The 23,942-nt window shown below is 48.9% G+C and overlaps 1 protein-coding gene across 1 annotated transcript; it reads left to right on the top strand.

Moving 5' to 3' along the window:
• The first annotated feature begins 12,504 nt into the window (after positions 1-12,504).
• On the top strand, positions 12,505-23,846 carry C2 (complement C2). Its single transcript, XM_037035673.1, has 18 exons — positions 12,505-12,797; positions 12,971-13,177; positions 13,745-13,930; positions 15,643-15,816; positions 15,899-15,997; positions 16,172-16,305; positions 17,791-17,929; positions 18,507-18,647; positions 19,590-19,679; positions 21,517-21,657; positions 21,787-21,881; positions 21,976-22,090; positions 22,208-22,373; positions 22,463-22,539; positions 22,683-22,774; positions 22,975-23,101; positions 23,245-23,294; positions 23,435-23,846. The coding sequence occupies exons 1-18, from the start codon at positions 12,752-12,754 to the stop codon at positions 23,609-23,611; spliced, it is 2,256 nt and encodes a 751-aa protein (XP_036891568.1). The 5' UTR covers positions 12,505-12,751; the 3' UTR covers positions 23,612-23,846.
• The last annotated feature ends 96 nt before the right edge of the window (positions 23,847-23,942 follow it).

The raw sequence follows: 23,942 nt of genomic DNA on the forward strand, positions 1-23,942 counted from the left end.
CCCTGGGGTAGATAAAGCTTAGAATCAGGTAACCTTATCCATCCTTGCTGATTTTTCTGGCCTTTTAACTGAATCCCTTCTTGCTCTTCTTCTGGTGTGTAGCTTGGGATAGGAGGTGAAGTAGGTTGGGGAAGGAGGGGAAGGAGGTTTTATGATTGCTCATAGGCGGCTTCTTTGGCAGCTGAATCTGCCAGTCAGTTGCCTATGATGATAGGGGAATCCCCCTTCTGGTGCCCTTTACAGTGGATAATAGCAACTTCGGTGGGCAGCCAGATGGCATCTAGAAGGGCAAGAATCTCACTTCGATTTTTAATGTCCTTTCCCCGCCACAGTCAAGAGGCCTCTCTCCTTATATATGGCCCCGTGTATGTGAGCGGTGGCAAAAGCGTAGCGGCTGTCAGTATAGATATTGGCCACCTTCCCCTCTGCCATCTGTAAGGCCCTGGTCAGTCCAATTAACTCAGCTCTCTTCGCAGAAGTCCCTGCTGGCAACGCCCTTTGCCACAGGACTTTATCTTCTGTGGTCACTGCTGCTCCTGCATATCGCTGTCCATCCTTGACGAAACTGCTGCCGTCAGTGAACAAAGTCAGGTCGACCTTTTCATAGGCCTGATCTCTTAAGTCCAGGAGGGACCCAGTCACAGTGTCTAGGATCTGCTTGCAACTGTGAACTAAAGTAGAATCTGGTACCGGCAACAGGGTTGCTGGGTTTAGAGCTGTTGTCTTGAGGAACTGGACAGACGGTGGATTAAGCAACTGAGCTTGGTACTGTGTCAGTCAAGCATTGGACAACCATCTGTCGGGAGGTGCCCGAAGCACTTGCTCTACGTAATGTTCACCAATTACGTATATGTCTTGTCCTAGGGTCAACTTGCTGGCCTCTTTGACTAAAATGGAGGTGGCAGCAAGGGCCCTTAGGCACGTTGGCCATCCAGATGCCACGGGGTTGAGCTTCTTGAACAGGTAGGCTACTGGCCTTTTCCATGGTCCAAGCTCTTGGCTAAGCACCCCTAGGGCAACTCCCCCCTTCTCAGCTACAAACAGCTGGAATGGCTTGGCCAGGTCAGGCAGGGCCAACGCTGGGGTGGCGACTAATGTCTCCTTGAGGGCCTGGAATGCCTGTTTCTCTTTATTAGTCCGTGTAAATTGCTCTTCCTTTCCTCTAGTCAACTCATGTAGGGGCCTGGCCAGCTCAGCAAAGCCTAAGATCCATAGCCTGAAATATCCCACTGCACCTAGGAACTCTCACACTTGTCTCTTGGTAGTAGGCTCAAAGATCTGCAGGACCGCCTGGATTCGTTGACTGGATAGGGTCCTCTGCACCCCCGTAAGTTATATTCCAGATAACTTACAGTTTGCGTCACGATCTGGGCTTTCTTGGCTGAGACTCGGTACCCCATTCGCTTGAGGTCCTGCAGCAAGTCCGTGGTAGCTACCTCGCACTCCTCTTCACTCTTTGCAGCTATGAGAATGTCATCTACATACTGCAACAGCACTATAGATGGATGGGACGAGTGGAAAGCCTGCAAATCTTTGCTCAGAGCCTCATTAAAGATGGTGGAGGAGTTTTTGAACCCTTGCGGCAGTCTAGTCCATGTGAATTGACCTACTAGTCCATTCTCTGGGTCATTCCACTCAAAGGCGAAGATCTCCTGGCTCTGGGGTGCTAACAGGATGCAGAATAAAGCATCCTCTAGTCCAGGACTGAATAATAAGTGTGAGTAGGGGGTAGCGAACTCAGCAGGGTATACGGGTTAGGCACCGTGGGGTGGATTGTCTCTATCCGTGCATTCACCTCCCCCAAGTCTTGCACCGGGCGGTAGTCTTGGGTCCCAGGTTTCTGGACAGGGAGTAAAGGTGTTCCAGGCAGACTGACACTCCCGGAGTATCCCCACCTCAAGTAGGTGCTGCAAGTGTCGCGCAATACCCTGTTTGGCTCGTGCTGGAACTGGATATTGCCTGATCCTGACTGGGCTGGTGGTGCTCGACAGTTGCACTAGGACAGGTGGCTGGTGAGAGACCAAACCTGGTGGACTGGTCTCCGCCCATACTCCAGGTATCTTAGTGAGCAAGGAATCCAGGACCCCCGCTGTCTCCCCCTTACCTCCTTGACTGGTGGCAAGCAGGTACTCTCCAGACAGTGGGACGGTTATCTCCAAGCTGACCTCCGTCCCTTTGTCCCTGTTTCTCGAAGGGCTCTCCTCGCATCTGAAGGTGATGGTGGCTTGGAGTTTCTGTAACAAATCTCTTCCAAGCAGTGGGTAAGGACAGTCTGGAATGACTAGGAAAGAATGGGTAATGGTGCCTCGGCCTAGGTTAGTTATTCTTGCGGTAGTCCATGGGTAGGCCTCTGCTTTGCCCATGGCCCCCACTATCTTGGTAGTTGCCTTCTGGATTTGTCCCTGTGGTTGCTTTAGGACTGAGTAGGTGGCTCCCGTGTCGACCAGGAAGTCTATTGGCTTACCTTCAACTGTTAAGGTGACCATGGACTCCTGGGAGCCAACGGGAATGGAGCCCTGGCCCCGTCAGCCCAAGGTTTGAAACAAGACTTCAGGGCCCTGCCTCGGCCCTTAACTGTCAGCTTTCAGCTTTGGGCACTCCCGCTTCCAGTGCCCCTTTTCTTTACAATAGGCACAGTGATCTTTGTCTATTTGTCGCCCTTGGCCCTTTCGTGGTCCCCCTTTTCCTTTGGGAGGAGGTTTCTGGGCAGTAATCAGGATCTTAGCAACCTCCTTCGCCCTGCCTACCTCTGGGTCATCTCTATTCACATAAACTTTCTGGGCTATCTCCAATAGCTTACTCCTATTCTCTCCCTCAAATCCTTCTATCTTTTGAAGCTTCTTCCTAATATCTGAGGCTGTCTGAGTTACAAAGGCTATGTTTACTAATCTTCTATTTTCCTCTGCCTCAGAGTCAAGGGGAGTGTACACCCTATATGCTTCCATAAGCCTCTTTAGAAATGCTGCTGGGGATTCTTCTCTGCCCTGGATGACTTCACTGACCTTACTAAAGTTGGTAGGTTTTCTCACAGTTGCCTTGAGCCCCCTCAGCAGAGCCCGGTGATACTGGAGGAGCGCGTCCCTTACTCCGGTAGTATTAGAGTCCCAGGTTGGGGGCTGAGAAGGGAGAATGTCTTCTATCTCCCTCCTCCTGGCCATAGTCTCTCCCTCCTCCCCCAATACCACCTTTGCTGCTTCCCTCATTATCCTATCTCTCTCCTCAGAAGTGAAGAGAGTTCGCAGAATCTGTTGACAGTCATCCCAGGTGGGCTGGTGAGTTCTGAATATGGTCTCGAGGAGGGAGATTAGCCCTTGGGGTTTCTCAGAGAACGGGGGATTCTGATGTTTCCAATTATATAAGTCACTGGTGGAAAAGGGCACATAAACTAGAGGAGGAGGCGCCCGCGGAAGATCATCTAGTGCTGGTGGTGCCTCCCGGAGAGGCAAAATGGTAGTGTCTCCTGCCAGAGGTGCATTGGAAGTGCCACTCGCCACCGGAGGCAACACTCCCTCCCCGTAAAGTATGCCTCCCCGGGTATGTGACGGGCTCACAAACCCGCCGATGTCCTGGCGCGAGGAATCCGGTTCCTCTCTATGCGGGTATGGAGGGGGTGCATTCACAGGGTCTAACTGATCCTCCGGTGCTTCTGGCAATACTGGGTAGAGCCTGGGCTGATTTGGGGGTGCCTTTGGGGCGGTGACCCTGCTACCGTATCCCTTTTCTCTTGCCTTATTTTCACCCGCGGCTAGGCAGATCGCCTGTCTGCCTCGCTGATTCCCTTTTAGACATTTCCCAGTGTACCCAGGCCTCTCTGTTGCAACATCTATCCAGACATCTATGTACAGATATTGGTCGGGGTGGGGGACCCTGTACACCGTGGCGCGCACTGCGAACAAAGTGGAGAGGTCAAAAGTACCCTCTGTGGGCCACCCTACATCAAAAGTGGGCCACTAACTGGCACAAGGCTCGCAGGAATTCAGGATCCGGTGGTGGCCCGCTGTAGCCCCGTGCTCATCTCTGGAAATCAGAAAAGTTCTTTAAGAGACAGTCGAGTGGGGAACCGGGCACCGATTCCTTTTGTCCCATCTTGAGAAGACTGGGGATTTCGAAGGAAAAGAAACAGACCACACAGACAAACAACCAAATAACACAGTTCCACAAATACACGGACTATCAGACGTGCCTCGCATACAATCCTGAAACTAAACGCAGCGCAGTGCGGCACGGGGGAAGGAAAACCTAACGTGACCAGTCACAATCCAAATTACCAAAACCAAATTTCAGAGGGCGGCGTCCCGCCTCTGAAAGTCCCTGGGCAGGTCACAGGTGGCGTCCCACCTACCACCTCAGGGGTTATTAGCTCTAGAGCACCAAAACCGAAAGAGGGTCCTCACCAAATACTTATTCAGCCCTGGCTGCCGTTCGGTCTCCGATCCGAAGTTCCACTGAGGGAAATCTCGCTGGGGCCTCCAAATGTTGCATCCACCAACCACTAGAACAAATGTCAAACTCTCAAAGTGTCTGGAGACACGGTGCCCGCAGGGGCTGCAAACGAGAATTGCGCCCAGCGCTTACAGCTAAGTCCTTAAATAGAGGCAAGCAAGCAAGCATTGCACAGAAGCAGATGTGGCGGTTAGCTATTGGCTTACAGAGCCTGCACACGGAAACAGGATGGGGTCTAACTCAACTGAGAGGAAAATTTTGAAACTAAACAGACGGTAATCAACTTACAGGATGTTTGCTAGGGATGCAGGCTCCTTGGGGCTGAGACTATTTTTCTTGTTCCCAACACTCACTCCCCTGCTGGTTTATCTGCGCTCGAATGTGTGATTGAAGCCAGACCGCCACCCTGATCCCTCACTGGGTCAGCCCAAAGTGGAGCTGCCTGGGCTCCTGGGGTCGAGAGATCTTTCTTGCATGTCCCCGCTCCGCTGCTGGCTCCACCTCTCTTACTGGTCCGGTGGAACGGTTGGTTGTTGTCGGACTTCCGTACAGTTCAATTTTCTGTTCTTTGGCTGTGTCTTTGTTCTCCAAACCTTTGTTGTATTCAAACTTGGTTGTGGGAGAAGGCACAGTGTTTCCACCTATGCCTCCATCTTGGCGGAAGTCCCTCTTTTTCTTTTTCTTTTTTTTAAAGATTTTATTCATTTATCTTTAGAGGGGAAAGGAAGGAGAGAAGGAGAGAAACATCAATGTATGATTGCCTCTCATGAGTCCCCTGCAGGGAACTGGCCTGCAACCCAGGCATGTGCCCTGACTGGGAATCGAACCGCGATCATGTGGTTTGCAGGCCCGCGCTCAATCCACTGAACCACACCAGCCACAGTGCCCTTCTTTTTCTTAAAGATTTTATTTATTCAGTTTTAGAGAGAAGGGAGGAGAGGGAGAAAGAGAGAGAGAGAAATATCAATGTGTGGTTGACTCTCATCTGTTCCCCACTGGGGACCTGGCCTGCAACCCAGGCATGTGTCCTTACCGGGAATTGAACCAGCGACCTTTTGGTTCACGGGCCTGCACTCAAACCACTGAGCTACACCAGCCAGGGCCACATACAACTCTTGACAAAGAAATCTATCTCTTAAAAAACTAAGAACCTATGTCTACTTATTGGGCACATTTTACTTCTCTTGTTCAAGTTCATCTTCCTGGAAGCTAAAACCTCTCTTATACAAGATTTGGCAGAAGTAAGGCCTGCTTGAAAAGAGGAGGTTGGTTGGGTAATAATATCTGTGTAATAATTTATAGCTTTAATTTGAACATTTCACCTAAAATGTCATATGGTGTGCTTGAGTGTGATATTGTTATGTTACAGAAGTACATGCTTATGATTTTGTAATAAAAGATTGTCAGTCAGTTGCAAGGACTGGCTGTGACCACTGACCACCAACCTCTGTCCTCTGTGCAGGATCAGCTGTGCAGGGGCATGGTGGGGGTGCTTCGATGTGGTCTGTAGCTATCCACTGAGTGCACTGGCTATGATTTTATTTTTTTTGGACTCTCTTAGATAGGCATTTTGAATGAAGAGACAGAAAGAGGACTATTAGGTCCTCTTCCCCAAAGCTGAGTCCAGACAAGGGTGGTAATGGAGGCAGCCAGGGATGTTACAGTCTCAGTTTCTCTCCCCTGGCCTTTTTCCAGCTGACTCCTGAGTACATGAGCATGGTCACCACCCTCTTACCTGGGCTATGTAGGGCAGCCTCCCCCATAGGTAGCAAGAGGTGAGGCAGAGGGACTAATATGCACCACTGGCCCCCTAGGACTGTTGAAACCCTAGAGGGATGGGATGGACAAGAGTGTGGTAGGGGCTATGGTATGGGCAGATGGACACATTGGTACATCCCACCTCTGGCTGTTCCCAGGAGCTGAGATTCCATCTGAAAGAGATATGGGCTCTACAGGAGGTCAGGGACAGGCTGTTTCTCAGGGGGTCACCAGCTCTACCCTTCATGCCTTGCTTAATTCTCAGGAATTGACTGTACAATGAATAGGTGAAGAGAACAGGTTGAGCTTCCTGACCTATAGTTGGAGTCTGCAGGGCGGCCTCTTGGTTCTAGGGGACTGGGTGAACCTGGGGATGAAGGAGGAAGCAGGGGCTGGGCATAACTATTTTCTGCTGCTCTAAGGATGATCTATATATAAACATTCTCAAGGTTACACTTGGGCAATCAGTTCGAAGTAAGTAGGTCAGTGAATAATAGGATGGGGGATGGTGTGTGTACTAAGTGCTCTAGCAGCGGCCCATTAGTGGGAGTGGGTGGGGTCTGACCCAATGTAAATATTTTTATTAAAAGATAAATGGAAAGAAAAGAACAGAAGATCTTTAGATCAAACTGTTGTTGATCTAAAGGATGGTATTTACTTGGAGTGAGGATAGGACTGGGTAGGGGTTGGCCTTGACCTTATCAAGGAGCTCATTATTTCATCAAAACTCCTTGGATCCTTCTTTTGGGGAGGTTGAGATGTGCACACAAATAACTCAAAGGCACTAAATCCCGTCAGCAGATCCTGTAGTAACCTAGAAGACTGAGAGAGCTTCCTGGAAAATGATGGATTAGAAAAGAATGGAGAATAAGGTGTCACAGGAAAGGGGGTGGGAAGAGGCAAGCACTTAGGGGAGGGAGGGCTTGGCAAAGCAAAATGCAAGGGGGTCCCAGATGGAACTGGGACCTGAGGGAAGTTCAGTGAGCTCTGAAGAACGACTTCAGAGGTGTTAGGAAGAGGCACCAAAGCATAGGGGCTGTGAGTATAGACTCAGGAGCAATGCAGCCTGGGTTTGAATCCCTGCTCTGCCACTTAGTACCTTTGTGAATCTGGGGCAGGTCATTTAATATTTATGTGCCTCAGTTTCCTGATATGTGAAATGAGGATAATGATAAAACCTGTGTCCTTGGCTTGTAAACAATGAGCTCCCGCAAATAAAGCGTTTAGGATAGTGTCTGGCACATAGTAGTTCCTGTTACTATGGAGTCTTCTTCCCCCAGAAGCAGCCTTTGCCACAAGGACTGAAGTGCAAATAGTGCATTTGGGAGGCAGTCCCAAAAAGTAGAAGAGGAAGGCAGGTTGGCAATAAGGGCTGTGTTATCAAGTGAAGTTGCCATCATGGGTGAGTGGAAATTAGTCCTGCTGAGCAGCCCTGGGATTCATTCAGAATGTGCATGCCAGAATTACCCTAGGGTGGGGATCAAGGGAGCTGGCATTCCTAAACACCCATTCCATACAGTCACAGGGTGAAGGCTGATTTCAGGGAGCCCTAGTTCTCTGGCATTTCCAGCTTTCTAGGCACAGGTGGAGCAGGACACCAGAGAAAGCTGACAGAGAAATAGGCTGCTACTGGAAGTCAGTGGCACAGCCCAGTGGTGAGGTCCAAGGGACTTGAGTAAGGCAAGGACAGATCCACTACAAAAAGAAAGATCCTCAGTCAGGAATGGTGAGTGCTCAGCTCAAATCACGCAGTAGGCTGGGAACCAGGCCAGGTCAACCTTATTTCCAAAACTGGGGTTGATGTGGAAATGGAGTTAGTTCTACAGTTGCCATTAGAGGATGAAGGTTGAAGATGCTAGTTAAGTCGATGCCAAGTGTCCAGACTGTGCAAGAAGGACAGGAGCCAAATGGAAACCACAACCCTGAGGTCCTGCCCAACTCATCTGCCAGCCACTTTTCTATGAAATTTTTAGTGATGAGGTGCTGAGCTCCCTGTGGGAGAAGTAAGGCATCCTGAGAAACTGTCACATCATTTCCTTTTATTAACCTGTGACTAGGGGATGAGTTGCAGACTATGAGGTGTTGATTTTTTTATCTTTGGAATTGGTCCCTGAAAGTAAATATTAGAACCATTGAATTGATGAGAAGAAATTTTGACAAGAGGAAAGAAGCTGGCAGGATCAGGAAGTCTCTTATTTTAGGCATTATTTACCTCTTTCCTTCCACTTGGAGGGAAAACACAGGTTGCATTTATCAGGCTTAAAAAACCCCACTTTACTTATGTACTCTTACAGAGAGGGGGAGGAAGGGAGAAAAAGAGGGAGAGAAGCATCAATATGCAAGAGAAACTTCAAATGGTATCCCTGACTGGGAATCAAACTGGTGACCTTTTGGTTTGCAGAACAGTGCTATACCCACTGAGTCACACTAGTCAGGGCACATTTGCCAGGGTTTTTAGTGGTGAAAAATTAGGTAAGCCAAGGTCATCTTCACCAAATGGTGGTCTATTGAAAACTGATGACCATTCTAAATTGTAATCTGGGACTGCAATTCTACCAGACAAAGCTCTGTAATGTCACACAAACCAGAAGGCACCTTAATTAACTAGGGACTGCAATCACAAACAGAAGGTGCAGCCATTGAATTGAAAGTTTAGCTGATGGGGAGTGCTGAGAATGGGAGGAGGAGAGTCCTCAAGTGAAATCATTTGGCAACTGCTGGGGAGTCTCCAAATTTGTACCCCAGTGCCCCTCAGCCTAGGCAGTCAAGGGGACCCCCCTTTGCGTATGTGTGTTTTAGGGGAGTCATTTGTACAGCAAACGAGTTTTCACAAACTTAATTGATAACTTAGAGATGTTTCATTTTTGTTTTTGATCGATGTTATTCATTTCTACCTCACGTTGTTTGATGAAGTATTAAAGAGGCTTCTGTGGGATGGGGAGGCTAACTCACTAGCTCAGAGTTTCTTCACTTTCTGCATTTCATACAATGCAGGCTATAATTTAAAGGCATGCCCCAAACCCACAAATACTTTTATTTCTTTGAATAATCAACCCCAAATTTATTTCTTTTATGCTGGAAATTTTATGTACTGACCTTTCTATAAAAATGTTCTAAAAAATTTTCCAGTCTTGCCCTGGCTGGTGTGGCTCAGTGGATTGAGAGCTAGCCTGTAAACTGAAAGGTCTCCTGTTTGATTACCAGTTAGGGCACACTCTGGGTTATGGGCCAGATGCCCCATTGCAGGGTGTGCAAGAGGCAACAGATCTATGTATCTCTTGCACATTGATGTCTCTCTTTCTCTTTTCCCCTTTCTTCTCCCCTCTCTAAAAATAAATACATAAATAAATTCTTTACAAAAACTAAAATAAATAAATAAATACATAAATACATAAATTTTCAGTCTTTAAAACTAAGTGTTGATTTTATTTTTTCAAAGATTTTATTTATTTATCTTTAGAGGGGAAGGGCAGGAGACAAGAAGAGAAATATCAATGTGTGGTTGCTTCTCATGCATTCCCTGCTGGGCACTGGCCTGCAACCCAGACATGTGCCCTGACTGGGAATCGAACCGCGATCCTCTGGTTTGCAGGCCCATGCTCAATCCACTGAGCTACCTGATTTTGTTGTTTATCTTCAGATTCTCTCTGGGGAAGGATTGCAGGGAAGAAAAAGATCGTAACTACTCTTATGTATCAAGAAGTTCCAAGAATATTAGTCTCAGTCTCTAATAGGTTTATGTTCAAGAAGATAATACTCTCCTAGGCTCTCAAGATGTAAATTCCAGGTTCAAGATGGCGGCTTAGGTAAATAGAGCTTGCTTCCTCGCACATCAAAATTACAACTAAACTATAGAACAACCATCATTCAGAAATCTAGCTGAATGGAAATCGTACAACTACGGAATTAAAGAACAAACCATATCAAGACTGGAAGGGGGCAGAGAGGCGGAACAGTCTGGTCCCACACCCATGAATGTCGAATAAAAATGGGGAGGGATATCTCAGGAGTCCCAGCCACACACCAGGCCCCCCAGCCCAGGATTCCATTGCTGGGAAGAGACGTCTCCATAACTTCATCCTGTAAAACCAGTGGGGATTGAAGCTGTGGAAGTCACAAATTTCAGGAGTCCCAGGCATTTTCTCTTAAAGGTCCCACACGCAAACTTATTGGACTCACTCTCTCTGAGCTCCAGCACTAGGGCATCAGATTGAAAGGTATTAGAGACATATGGGGAGAAACTGAATTGTCTGGCATCAGGGTAAGAGCTGGGGGCAGCTCTTCCTCAGACAGAAGTGCTGGCAGAGGCCATTGTTCCTTTTCTGAGCCCTCTCCCCATATAGCCAGAGAGCAGGCAGGTGGTTGCCATATCTGAGACTCCATCAGACTGGTTCACACTGTTTGCTTCACTCTGGTGATTCCCTGAGACCCTGCCCCACCCAACTTTTGGGTCCACCCAAGTTGTTTCCAGTGGCTTTTCCATGCAAGGGGCTTGTCTTGGCCCATGCTTCGGATTTTCCTAAATTCTCTCAACAAGCAGCATCTGGCTTCAGCAAGCCCCATACCTCTTATTAAGTTGCTCCAGGCCTGGCACTAGTAGCAGCCAGCCTTAGTTCACAGCTTGGCCCTGCCTGAGCACCTCCAAGCCCAGCACAAGGAGCAGGTATTACAGATTGCTTTGTAGCTTGTGCTGTGTGACCCCAGACAGAATACAGGTGGTGGCTGACCTTGGATGTGCTGACTGCAATCAAGGCTCAACACAAAAGGAGGATGTACCTCAAGTACCCAACTTGGGTAGTAGGAGAGGCTGTGTCACTGGACCCTACAGGACACCTACTACATTAGGCCACTCTACTAAGCCTGGGAGACATAGCAACTCTACCTAATACATAGAAACAAACTCAGGGAGCCTGCCAAAATGAGGAGACAAAGAAACATGGCCCAAATGAAAGGACGGAATAAAACTCTAGAAGAAGAACTAAACCAAATGGAGACAAAGAATCTACTAGAGGCAGAGTTCAAAATACTGGTCATAAGAACCTTATAGTGAATACGTCAACAACATAAAAAAGATCCAGTCAGAAACAAAGGACAAACTAGTTGAAATAAAGAACAATTTACAGAGAATCAACAGCAGAGTGGATAAAACCAAGACTCAAGACAGCAATTTAGCCTATAAGGAAAGAAAAAACAATCCAAACAGCAAGAAGAAAAAAGAATTTTAAAAATAAGGATAGTATAAGCAGCCTCTGGGACGAGTTTAAACATACCAATGTTCGCATCACAGGGGTGCCAGAAGGAGAAGAGAGAGAGCAAGAAATTGGAAACCTATTTAAAAAAATAGGACAAAAAATTTCCCTAACTTGGTGAAGGAGACAGACATGCAAGTCCATGAAGTGCAGAAAGTCCCAAAAAAGAAGAACCCAAAGAGGCCCACTCCAAGACACATCATAATTAAAATGCCAAAGGTTAAATACAAGGAGAGAATCTTAAAAGCAGCGAGAGAACAGTTAATTATCTATAAGGGAACTCCCATAATACTGTCAGCTTTCTCAAAAGAAACTTTGCAGGCTAGAAGGAATTGGCAAGTAGTATTCAAAGTAATGAAAAGCAAGGACTTACAGCTGAGATTATTCTATCCAGCAAAGCTGTCATTAAAAATTGAGATACAGGTAAAGAGCTTCCCAGACAAGAAAAAGCTAAAGGAGTTCCTCAACTCAAACTAGTATTATATGAAATGTTAAAGGGTCTTCTTTGAGAAGATAAAATATATGAACAACAAAATGACAATAAATACATATCTATCAACAACTGAATCTGAAAAACAAAATAAAAAAAAAACAAGCAGAACAGACACAAAATTGTAGAACATTGTGATGGTTGCCAGATGGGAGAGAGTCAGGGAATGGATGAAGAAGGTGAAGGGATTAAGAAGAACAAATTGGTAGTTACAGAAATAGCCATGGTGATGTAAAGTACAGCATAGGCAATAGAGGAGCCAAAGAACATACACGCATAACTCACGGACATGGACAATGGTGTAGGGGTTGCCTGAGGGAATAGGGGGGCTGGTGGAGGGGGGCAAAGGGGGAAAATTGGGATAACCATGGTAGCATAAACAATAAAATGTAATTTAGAAAAAGTAAAATTCACTTGGCAAAACCTGAAAGAAAAGTGAAACTTTGTGTAAATAAGTGGTTTTGCAATATCTTGGGTGGTTGGTGGGTTTGCATGCCTTAGATTATTCACTCGAGGGTGTGTGTGCATGAGTGTGTGTTTGTATGGGGGAGGAGCTGGAGCTGCACGCAAAGGCTGTGCTGGACACACCCTTACTGGATGGCTGTATTAGGGTACATGTTTCGCTCTCTCAGCTCTGTCTCCAGTCCCTGACTGTTTTCTACCAGCAAGAGGCCATCCCCCCCTTCCCAGTTCCTAGTTTTCTTCTCTGGCTGCAAGTGAAACAGCTGCTGAGTCAATTCTCCGTTTTGGGAAGTCAGATGACCTTTTCCCTCTCCTACTGGCTGCCTGTTCCTGCCCAAAGCTGGACGCCATGGGCTCACTGATGGCTCTGCTCTGCGTGCTGCTCCTGTTTCCAGGTAGGAGCAGGGTGGGAAGAGGATGTGGGGTCTGTGGGCCAGGCTGCTGCTGCCCCTATGAGCTTCTATGCTGGCAACAGTCTTTTGCTTTCCTTTTCTTATCTCCAAACCCAGGGTTTAGGATAGTGCTTTCCTTCTTTCTCCATTTCAGTGTTTTGTCCCCATGCCCACAGGCTTGGCTGCAGCTGTGCCCTCCTGCCCTCAAAATGTGAAAATCTCCGGCGGCAATTTCACCGTCAGCCATGGCTGGGCCCCTGGGAGTGTCCTCATCTACTCCTGTCCCCCTGGCCGTTACCCATCCCCGGCATACAGACTGTGCTTGAGCAACGGAAGGTGGCAGACCCCGGGATCCGCCCCAGTGACAAAGGCAGTCTGCAAACGTGAGGATCCCAGTGGGCCTCCATCAGGGTGCCCCGCTAGCTCAGAATTTCTATTTAGGATTTGCTGGGATTGAGGCTTAACCTGACTAGATGGTGTGGGAGAGATGGCAAAGCTGCTTTTCCATAGGGCTTTGCAAAACAGTGGGAAAATGTTGGCTTATCTTAGCAGGGCATTGGAAGGAGGCTTTGGTGGGGATTGTGGGGTGCTAAATGCTGGGGATGATTTTCAAAATACTCAACAGCTGATTGCGTAATGCTGGCCATTCAGAAAGTAGGTGGTCTTGGAGCCCCCGTTGTGCCCACTTATGGGACATCTGAGGACCTCAGGGGAAGGGCTGTGGTGACCTTGGCCCTGAGGGCCTGAGAGAAGTGGTTATTTATCAGTGTATTAGGTTGAACTGTGTGAAATCGCCAGTGTTCCCCCAATTGCCAAAAGGAGCAACTTCACAGGCATCAACCTAAAATGCAGACAGCCAGTGGGTGAACCCACTGGTGACATCACCCACTTGGTGCACAGCTCAGGTGTTACCCGTCCATCCCTATATCCCCATCCCCCTCTCTCTCCAGCTGTTCGCTGTCCAGCTCCTGTTTCCTTCGAGAATGGCATGTATACACCACGGCTGGGGTCCCACCCCGTGGGCGCCAACCTGAACTTCGAGTGTGAGGATGGCTTCGTGCTGCGGGGCTCACCTGTGAGACAGTGTCGCCCTAATGGCATGTGGGATGGGGAGACGGCCGTGTGTGACAATGGCGGTGAGTGGCCCGACTGATGGCTGCATGGAAGCTTGGGCCTCCCAGGAACCCTGGAGCCAGATGTGCCCAGGGAGTCTCTGTGGGGACAGAGCCCTGGGGTGTTTCTAGTACCAAAATAATATTCCTGGACTCTGGTAAATTGAGATAGATGGGTCATACACCACGGGCCTGTAGGGAGCCTGGCCCAAGGCAGCTGGTTCTAAGCTTCAGATTCAACATAAAGGCTGCACACACCATACAGCTTTTCCAAGTGCCTCAAGCTCCATGGGATGGCAGGGACAGAAGAGATGCTGAGAGAGTGTCATGCTCAAGTGTCTTGCGTCTGCAGCCAGGTTGGGTTCCAAGTCTGGCTCTGACTTTGACAAAGGTTATTTATCCTCTCTATGCCTCAGTTTTCGCATCTGTGAAATGGGGATAGTAAGGGGGGGCCTCATTTTACAGATATGAAAACTGAGGCATAGAGAGGTTAAATGAGGTTGTCATGTGCGTGAAGTGAGTTGATATTAGTAAGCATCTAGAACAGCCCTTGGAATCTGATAAGTACCACATACACTTTTGGCACAGTTATTGTCCCAGTTAGTGGTGAAGGGCCCTGCTTGACAGAATGGGCTCCCAGGGCTTCCTGGAGTCACATTTGCCTGTGGGTTTTGGGAGCTTCCTGGATCATAGTTCTAAGCCCATAATACAGAAGATATGGAATCCATGAGATACAGCAGGAGCATTCCCTCCCCTGGTGGCCCGGAGGTCCTTGACTCCGCCAAATAGTCATTTATTCAAACGTAAATGTAGTACAGATCTTAAATATTCAGCTTGATGAGTTTTTAAACGTGTATTCACTCATGTAATAAGCACCTAAGGGAAAGAACATGGCCAACACCCCAGGAGGCCCCTGTCCCCTCCCACAGGTGACCACTCTCTGACTTTAGTCTCCCTGGGTTACTTGAAGTTGTTCTCACCCCTCACATGCACGGAGTTACACAGAATGTGCTCTTTTGCATCTGGCTCCCTTTATTCAACATTCTTCCTGCAAGATTTATCTATGTTGTTCTGTGCATCCAGTTTAATTTTTATTGCTTCTGTAGTTCTGCTCTATGAATATATTATAATTTAATTATGCAGGCTGTTGACGGACAGTTGGGTTATTTTAAATTTGGGGCTGTTATGAGGAGAGCTCTATTAGCATGACTCTCATGCACTCGTTCCTCTTGAGCATATTATCTAGCAGTGAAATTGCTGGGCTCCTGTCGGCATATTTAGTTTCAGTTGAGGCTGGCAGGCATTTCACGGACATTCCAGTGATGTAATCAAGTTTGGTGGACTCACATCTTATCCAACCCTTGGAATTATGCATCTTTTCACTTTTAGCCATGTTGCTGGCTATATAGTGATGACTTCTTATGGTTTAGGAAGTGCCAGTGTCCTCTGTGGAAGGGCTTTTCTGCTGTCATCTCCCCCAGGGTTCTGGGATGGGTGTGAACTGAGTCCCTAGGCTGGGACTGGGATGCTTTAGTTTGCAACCTAGGCCACTGAGCTCCAAACACGTGGCCCTCCTTAAAGTTTTCTCTCTACACCCAAGCGGGAGCCCAAAGAGCCCAAAGAGGCTCCGAGGGGCTGGAGAAGAGGAAGAGCTGGACGGAGAGGGCAGGTAAGAAGGGCTAGAAATTAGGGAGGTGGGTCTCTGAATACCTCCGTGTTCCTTTGTTCACTCGCAGCTAGTCACTGCCCCAACCCAGGCATTTCGGTGGGCTCGGTGCGAACAGGGTCCCGATTTGGCCTTGGGGACAAGGTCAGCTACCGCTGCTCCTCGAACCTGGTGCTGACAGGGTCTGCGGAACGGGAGTGCCAGGGCAGTGGGGTCTGGAGCGGAACAGAGCCCATTTGCCGCCGTGAGTAGACCTCCTGAACTTCCCAAGACTCTTGGGCACCCAACCCCCCAGCCCTGGCTGACTCCAGTGGCTCTTCCCATAGAACCCTACTCTTACGACTTCCCTGAGGATGTGGCCCCTGTCATGGGCACCTCCTTGTCCCACCTGCTTGGATCCACCAATCCCACCCAGAAGAAGAAGGGTGAGTGCCTGCAGCAGGGCAGCAGACTACTGGGCAGGCCTGGTGGAGGCTTGGCCTCTCGTGGGCCCAGAGAGCTGAGCTGACTGCGGGGGGAGGTAGGGAGGCCTGAACCCCCTGGCAAGAGAGCAGGTCAGAGGTGGAAATCTGAATTCTCCCCTTCTACATTTCTGCCAGAAAGCGTGGGCCGAAAAATCCAAATCCAGCGATCTGGTCACCTGAACCTCTACCTGCTCCTGGATGCCTCTCAGAGTGTGAAGGAAGAAGACTTTAGTATCTTCAAGAACAGCACCACGCTCATGGTGGACAGGGTCAGGCAATAGAAGCCTAGGCACAGAGCAGGTCTTCCTGCACACACTGTCTCTCTCTGTCTCCTCAGAATCCCACTCATAGCCCACCTCCTTCAACAAGTCTTCTCAGACTATATGCATGCCATGAAGGAATCTTAGGTTCAATTTATAGGATCATATTTTTTTTATTCCATAATCACCTACCATATATCAGGGATGGTGCTGGGTGCTGAGTGCTGGGGGACACCAAAGGTGAGCAAGACTGAGGTCCTAGTTTCTAGTACCTCATCACCTAGAGCAGTGGTCTCCACAGATGTATATGCAAATTAATCCACTGGATGTGCAGAAAAATAATGGTATCCCTGTTAAATAATTTTAAATTAATCAGTAACTTAATATTTAGTAACTTGAAAGCATTTCAATATCTTGTATGTGTTTATAGTGATACACTTTATAAATATATGAGTATAGTTTATAAATATATATATCTTTATTGGGGTGTGTGCTCACAACATCCTCACTAATGAGATGCGTGAACAGAAGAGTTTGGGAGCCATGATTTAGTTTCATTGCCCATATTTTACTTGATAATTATGCTTTTCAGAATAGTTTTTGTAGATGTATGTTTTTCTTCCCAGCTACATTTTAATTTTTATTTTCTAAAATACATTGTATTGATTATGCTGTTATATAATTATCCTGATTTTTTTGCCCTGTTCCCCCTTCACCCAGCAGCCCCACTCCCTCAGGCAATCCCCCCACCATTGTGCATGTCCATGGGTCGTGCTATAAGTTCTTTGGCTACTCTATTTCCTGTACTGTACTTTACATCCCCATGGCTATTCTGTAACTGCCAGTTTGTACTTAATCTCCTCACCTCTTCACCCATTCTCCTCCTCCCTGCTCCTATCTGGCAACCATCTGGTAACTAACTTTTCTCTTGCTGCTTTTAAGAGTCTCTCTTTATCTTTAACCTTTGGCCTTTTAATTATAATGTGTCTTGGAGTGAGCCTCTTTGTATCCATTATAATTGAGACTCTCTGTCCCAGCTACATTTAAAGAAGGCAATTTCTGTGCTCCTTAGAGTCTGTCTTTGGGCTTAAAGTCAAGTAACTTATTAAACCACAAGGCTGCAAAATGCGACTGTTGGGTGCCTCGGAGTTGCACCAACAGGTTCAAATCCTACCTCTACCTCTTAGGAGCCGTGTGACCTGGGGCAGGGTAAGAAAGCCCCAGTCTCCTCATCTATTAAATGGGGACTATGATGCTCCCCTCACAGAGTTGTTGTGAAGATTAAATGAGGAGAGACACTCTCAGAGAGAGTAGATGGCCAACGAATGTCAGTTTGGGGAGTTCTTCCAGGCCATTGCTTAGTAAGCGTCTACTCACAGACCTTGCCTTTGTCAGTCCAGGGTCGCAGCCTCCCCCGGGGCCCTTGGCTTGCTCTCTTATCAGCAGCCCTTCGGTTTGGGGGCCCTTTATGCCACCTCTAATTTCCCTTTACAGATCTTCAGCTTTGAGATCAATGTCAGTGTCGCCATCATCACCTTTGCATCAAAGCCGAAAACCATCATGTCTGTTCTGTACGAAAACTCCCGGGATGTGACTGAAGTGATCCACTGTCTGGACAACATCAGCTATAAAGGTATGGGTGCCATCAAATGAAAGTGGTGGGAGGGAGAGGGGAACACGTCTCCTGAAGACAGACCTGGACCAGTTAGAGAGCGGGGGTCTTCCTGGTAGCATTCAAGGCTCAGGGCTCTGGGGCTCTGTTTCCTCAAGTTTCCAAGTCAGGTTCATGGGCGGGGGGAGTCCCAGTTCCCACCAACTCCTGACTTCCTCTATTGCTCTGCATGTCTAGTGCATCATGCGTGTCTCAGCCCCCCTGATGCCAGAATCACATGGTCTGGTTTTCATGGCTCATTGCTATAGTCTCTATGTCATGGCAAAGTACCTGGGTACAGGCAGCAGATGCTAACACAGTCCAAGGTGTTTGGAAACTCCACCTTTGCATCTGGGGACTTTAGAGTGGCCTTAGGTTGGCGTTATCAATGAGCACTACTACAGGGAAGGGTGGCTCTTAATGGCTGAACAGGCAATGATTCCAAATCTCTATCTGGATATCCAAGGCCTGAGTTTATTAAACGAATGGATAATTTTGGTTCCAGTGGTTGGGGGGAAACAGGGTGATTCCTTTCTTCCTAACTCGTCGCATATTCCAGATCATGAAAATGGAACCGGGACCAACATCTATGAGGCCCTAAATAGTGTCTATATTATGATGAATAACCAAATGCAACGCCTTGGCATGAACACGGTGGCCTGGCAGGAAATCCGGCACGTCATCATCCTTCTGACAGATGGTGAGTGTCCTTATTTCTGGTGAGGCTGGCACTGTAGAAGGAGCACCACAATGGCGGCCAGAAGGCCAGCATTCGGACTCTCTCTCTGCCATTTTGAGCCTCTGTTTCTTATTTATAAAGTAGAAATAGTGTTAAAAAATAGAAATAAAGTCAAACCTTGGTTCTCAACTGTCTTGGTTCTTGAACAATTTGATTCTCGACCATTTGTTCTCAATCATTTTTTCTGGTTCACAGAAAAAATGTCTCAGTTGTCTAACAAAACTTTGGGTCTCGATTCTCTACCCAACAACCCGTTCGTGCTGATACCAACGTGATCAGTCATGTGTCTCTCAGGCAGTAAACAAAGGAGATTCAGCTTTTGAACTAATGGACAGTTTTCTGGAACAAATTAGGTTCGAGAATCAAGGTTCCACTGAAGTGTTAAAGGTGACAACGGCAATGACAAGGATGACAATAATAAAAATAGCTGCCTTCCTTTTCTTACCTAATTTTTATCAAGAGAAATTTAAGTACTTTATGTAAAAGTGCTTTTTGATTATAAATGTTAGTTATTGTCACCACCTAGGAGGTGTCCCAGAGTGAACTGGGTGGGGCGTGGCTCTGGAGCGTTGAGGGCAAGGAGCAGAGGCAAGGGCGACTGTGTAGTGGATCTGGGCTCTGTCATTGATCTTGACTTTGTCCACATTATGTCGCCCATCGGGACTATGTTCTTGTCTACAAAACAAGGATACCCACACTTCCTGGGGTTTTGTAAGAATTAAATGAGATAAAGTAAATGAACTTCCTGGCTCAGTGCCTGGAATACAGAGAATTTCCGTTAAATTCAGGTAAGACGTGTTAGAGCTGAGGTTCCCAGGATGAATGTCTCCCCACCCCTCCAGGGCTGTGGGGAGTCCTGATACATCCACACCGACAAACAATTCTTTTCCCTCCCTGTTCTAGGAAAGTCCAATATGGGGGGCTCTCCCAAGCGAGCTGTTGACAATATCAAAGAGGTCTTGAACATCAACCAGAAGAGGAATGACTATCTGGGTGAGCCCCCACCCCCAACCCGGCCTGTACTGCCCCTGCAGGGGGCACAAAACGCTCAGCCAGTGGTTCCAGGATCTTTCTAGGGAGAGTCCTTCCACCCCAGCTGTGTCATTCCATGTAAAGGCCCCTGAGTGTCACGTTGAACAGTCTGGAGTCAAACCACCCATGTTTCTCACCATGGTTTCATCTTTGATTGGTTGTGGCTGTGGGCAGTTTCTTCACTTGTAAGAAGAGGGCATTGTAGGCCGATTAGGGCAAACGCTCAGATGTCGCCTGATGCAGCGTGTGTCTGCAGTCAACATCTTCACCATCATCGTCATCCTCATCCACCATTTTATGTTCCACGAACCTCACGAGGAAGAAAAGGCCCTGACTTCCTTGTGGGGACTGTCCCTGGCATTTCTTCCCGTAGCAGTACAGATAAGTAACTAAAGCTTTGGCAGCTGCAGACTCTAAAAAAACAATTCCCCTGGTTCGAACTAAATACAAATTGCACTGACCTTTGACCAGAAAAGAATTTCAGAGGAAGCGCTCCAGATAAGGGAAGGCTGCTGGTTTTGAGGCCCCAATTTCACTTTCCCCTGGTCCTGCCTTTTTTGTCTCCCCCACTGGGCCATGCCCCTCCTCCCCTCCGTGGAAAACAGGTTCCTCTTTAAAACTTCCACTCGGAGGCTGCGCCTGGACGGCCGTGTGGGCCGGCTCTCCAGTGGGAGGGATGGCCCCAGGCCCCTCTCCCAGAGCCTACGTTTTCCAGAGGAAGACTAGATCTGGAGTTTTGCCTCCATGCTGTGGTTGTGAGTTCTTGTTTGTTTAGTCATTTGAAAGTACTTCTGAGAGACTCTCTGGGGCTAGGCACCATTCTAAACATAGCTGTGAACAAAAGAACCAGAAATGCCTGCTTGCGTGGGGATATCATTCTGCAGGGGTAATGTATTAGTCAACCAGTGCTGGTGCAACAAATGGCACAGACTTGGGTCGCTTGAAACAACCGAAATTCATTCTCTCATGTTCAAGAGGCTAGAAGTCCAAAATTAAGGTGTCAGCAGGGTCCTGCTCTCTCTGGAGGTTCTGCCAGCGTCTGGGGGCGCAGGTGTTCCTTGGCCTACGGCAGGCTAACCCAGTCTCTGCCTCCGCCTCCACACCCCCCTCCCCGTAGCCTCTCTGTTGTCACAGCACCCTCCCTGTGCGTCTGCGTTCAAACTCCCCTCTCCTGGTGAGGACGCTGGACAGCAGATCAAGTCCACACCCGGGATGACTTCATCTTGATCATATCCATAAACACCCTATTTCCAAGTAGGGTCCCATTCACAATACTGGGGGTGAGGACTTGAATGTATCTTTTTGGGAGAAACATTTCTACCCACTGTTGGCATCAAACAAGGGAAATCAGCAATCCACAGGGCCTGGTAGGTGGTGCAACGTGGACTAAGGTACAACATGAAGCAAGCAGGGAATGGAGGAGCCTGGGACACTTCAGTCTTAGACAGTGAGGCCAGGGAAGGCCCCCCTGAGATAGTGATGTTTGAGTCAAGACTTAAAAAGGTAAGAAAGTGAGCCACGTGAGAAATCTGGGGAGGAGGAACCAGCAGAGGCACAGCTAGTGCAAAAGGCCTCAGGTACGCACGTGCCTACAAATTTGAAGAACTTCACAAAAGCTGTGGCTGGAAGAGAGTGAAGGGTGAGCAATGGTAGGAAATAAAGTCAGACAAGTTTAAGGTGAAAGCGAGGCTCACGTGGGGCTTTGTAGGACAGAGTGAGCTCTAAATACAGCCTCCTGTTTCATGGGGTAGCCCCGCCCCTAGACACAAGATTCTGCTAATTTCCTCCTCCCCATCAGACATCTACGCCATCGGGGTGGGCAAACTGGATGTGGACTGGAGAGAACTGAATCAGCTGGGGTCCAAGAAGGATGGTGAGAGGCATGCCTTCATTCTGCAGGACACAAAGGCTCTGTACCAGGTCTTTGAGCACATGCTGGGTGAGTGAGCTTCGTTCGTACTCTCCAGAGTAGAGAAGGTGGAGAGGAGCCAGCTAGGGGTCCAGTTTGGGAACCTGTTCACAGTGCCCCTCACCTGCCTCCTTCCCCATCTGCTCCTCACACCCACAGATGTCTCTCAGCTCACAGACACCATATGTGGGGTGGGGAACATGTCAGCTAATGCCTCTGCCCAGGAAAGGACACCCTGGCATGTCACTATCAAGGTACCAGGAAGGAGGGTTGGGCTTGGGTCTCAGAGGTGAAAGTGGCCACGGGCCAGAGACACAGCAGTGCCTGAGGATCATCTATTCCCCGCAGCCCAGGAGCCTAGAGACCTGCCGAGGATCCCTCATCTCAGACCAGTGGGTCCTGACAGCGGCTCACTGCTTCCGCAAGGCCAACCAGGACCGTTCCCTGTGGAGGGTCACCGTGGGTAAGGCAGGGCCCCCACCAGGCTCCTGACCCTGTGGCCAGAGCTCCCACCACTTGTCCCTAGCCTCTGGCTCCTTCAGGACCCCCGGCCTAGCCTAATCTGCCATATTGTTCCCAGGGGATCCCAACTCCCATTTAGGCAAAGACTTCGAAATTGAGAATGTGGTGATCGCCCCTGGGTTCGATGTCTTTGCCAAGAAGCATCAGGGAATCCTGGAGTTCTATGGCGATGACATTGCCCTGCTGAAGCTGGCCCAGAAAGTGAAGATGTCCACCCATGCCAGGTTCCGGCATCTGGGATGCAGCACTCTGGGGAGCCCTGGAGGAGGGGGCGCCAAGGGCGAGCCTCTATGACCCCCACCCTTCTCCCCAGGCCCATCTGCCTTCCCTGTACGGTAGGGGCCAATCTGGCTCTGCGGAGACCCCCAGGCATGACCTGCCGAGATCATGGTGAGTGCTGCGACTCCAGGTGCCTGAGGAGCTGGGACCAAAACTTGAGGGTGATAACATAGGCTGTGCTCCCATCCCCAAGTCAGGAGCCTGGGTGCTGGGTAAAGGGACCAGCACCAACCTCCCCTTCTCCTTGACTGCAGAGAGCTTACTTCTCAACACACTGAGTGTTCCTGCTCATTTTGTGGCCTTGAATGGAGACAAACTGAATGTTAACCTCAAGACAGGGGCAGAGGTGAGAGTCTCAGGTCTGGGATTCTCTGGGGGGATGGGAGTCCCCCGGACGTCACCCAGAATGTCTCTCTGCCTCCTTCAGCTCTGGCTGCTTTCGGCATCTCACCCCCAGTCACCCCTCCTCCCAGGTCTAGCTGAACTCCCAGGTGTCCCCTGGGCCTGCTCATTCCACCCTTTTCTCTTGTTCCACTCCCCCTGCAGTGGGAAAGCTGTACTAAGGTCATCTCCCAAGAAAAAAACATGTTCCCCAACTTGACAGACGTCAGGGAGGTGGTGACAGACCAGTTCCTATGCAGTGGGACTGGGGAAGACGAGCACCCCTGCAGGGGTGAGTGGCTCCCCCTACCCCCCACCCCAGAGCCTGGATGCCTGGGGAAGGCCACCTGTGGGGAGGACTTGGGTGCACTGCCCTGATGACAGGTTAACAAGGCGACAGTCAGGATGACAGTCTCTTGTCCCTTCTTTCTGCAGGAGAATCTGGGGGAGCAGTTTTCCTTGAACGGAAATTCAGGTTTTTTCAGGTGAGGAGAAGGGGGACACTTGTAGGACTGGGATCACAGAATCACCTTGTTGTGGGGCGAGGGAGGCCTTCGAAGGAACCAGGGAGGCTGGGGCTTGGGTCTGGGGCTGTGGCCGTCTCCTGTCCCATTCTCTCTTTCAGGTAGGCCTGGTGAGCTGGGGTCTCTACAACCCCTGTGGCAACTCTGATAAAAACTCCCGCAAGAGAGCCCCCAGAGGCAAAGTCCCACCGCCGCGTGATTTCCACATCAATCTCTTCCGCTTGCAGCCCTGGCTGAGGCAGCACCTGGAAGGCGTCCTGAAATTTTTGCCCCTGTAATCATGCCCACTGACCCTTTTGCTGTCCTGCAGAACCTGCCATCTCTCCCATGTCCTACCTCTAAATGTCTGCCTTCATGTCCTGGGATCCATCCTCATTCCTTGCTGAGTAAGTCCAGCCTCCAGGATCCCGGGACAGTGCCCGGCCCACCCTCTGCTTTATGTGACTCATTCTCCTTTCACTTTCATGTGGAATTTCCCAGTTATGAAATTAATAAAAATCAGTGATTTCCACATCTGTCTGTGCCTCTGCCTGAGGTGGGGGGTGGGGAAGGCAGGAATGATTCCAGGAATCGCAGGAGGCAGGTCAGAGACCCTGCTGGACAAACAGG

Source organism: Sturnira hondurensis, unplaced genomic scaffold (genome assembly GCF_014824575.4).
Source record: "Sturnira hondurensis isolate 20B ecotype Veracruz unplaced genomic scaffold, ASM1482457v3 Scaffold0022542, whole genome shotgun sequence".
In the NCBI taxonomy this organism is placed as follows: domain Eukaryota; kingdom Metazoa; phylum Chordata; class Mammalia; order Chiroptera; family Phyllostomidae; genus Sturnira; species Sturnira hondurensis.

What these genes read in the sequence shown, in the direction of transcription:
- C2 (XM_037035673.1), top strand. Translation starts at nt 12,752, where the DNA reads ATGGGCTCACTGATGGCTCTGCTCTGCGTGCTGCTCCTGTTTCCAG. An exon ending in GGACAACATCAGCTATAAAG is followed by an intron (nt 17,930 to 18,506) that starts GTATGGGTGCCA and finishes CGCATATTCCAG; the next exon opens with ATCATGAAAATGGAACCGGG. An exon ending in GAAGAGGAATGACTATCTGG is followed by an intron (nt 19,680 to 21,516) that starts GTGAGCCCCCAC and finishes CCTCCCCATCAG; the next exon opens with ACATCTACGCCATCGGGGTG.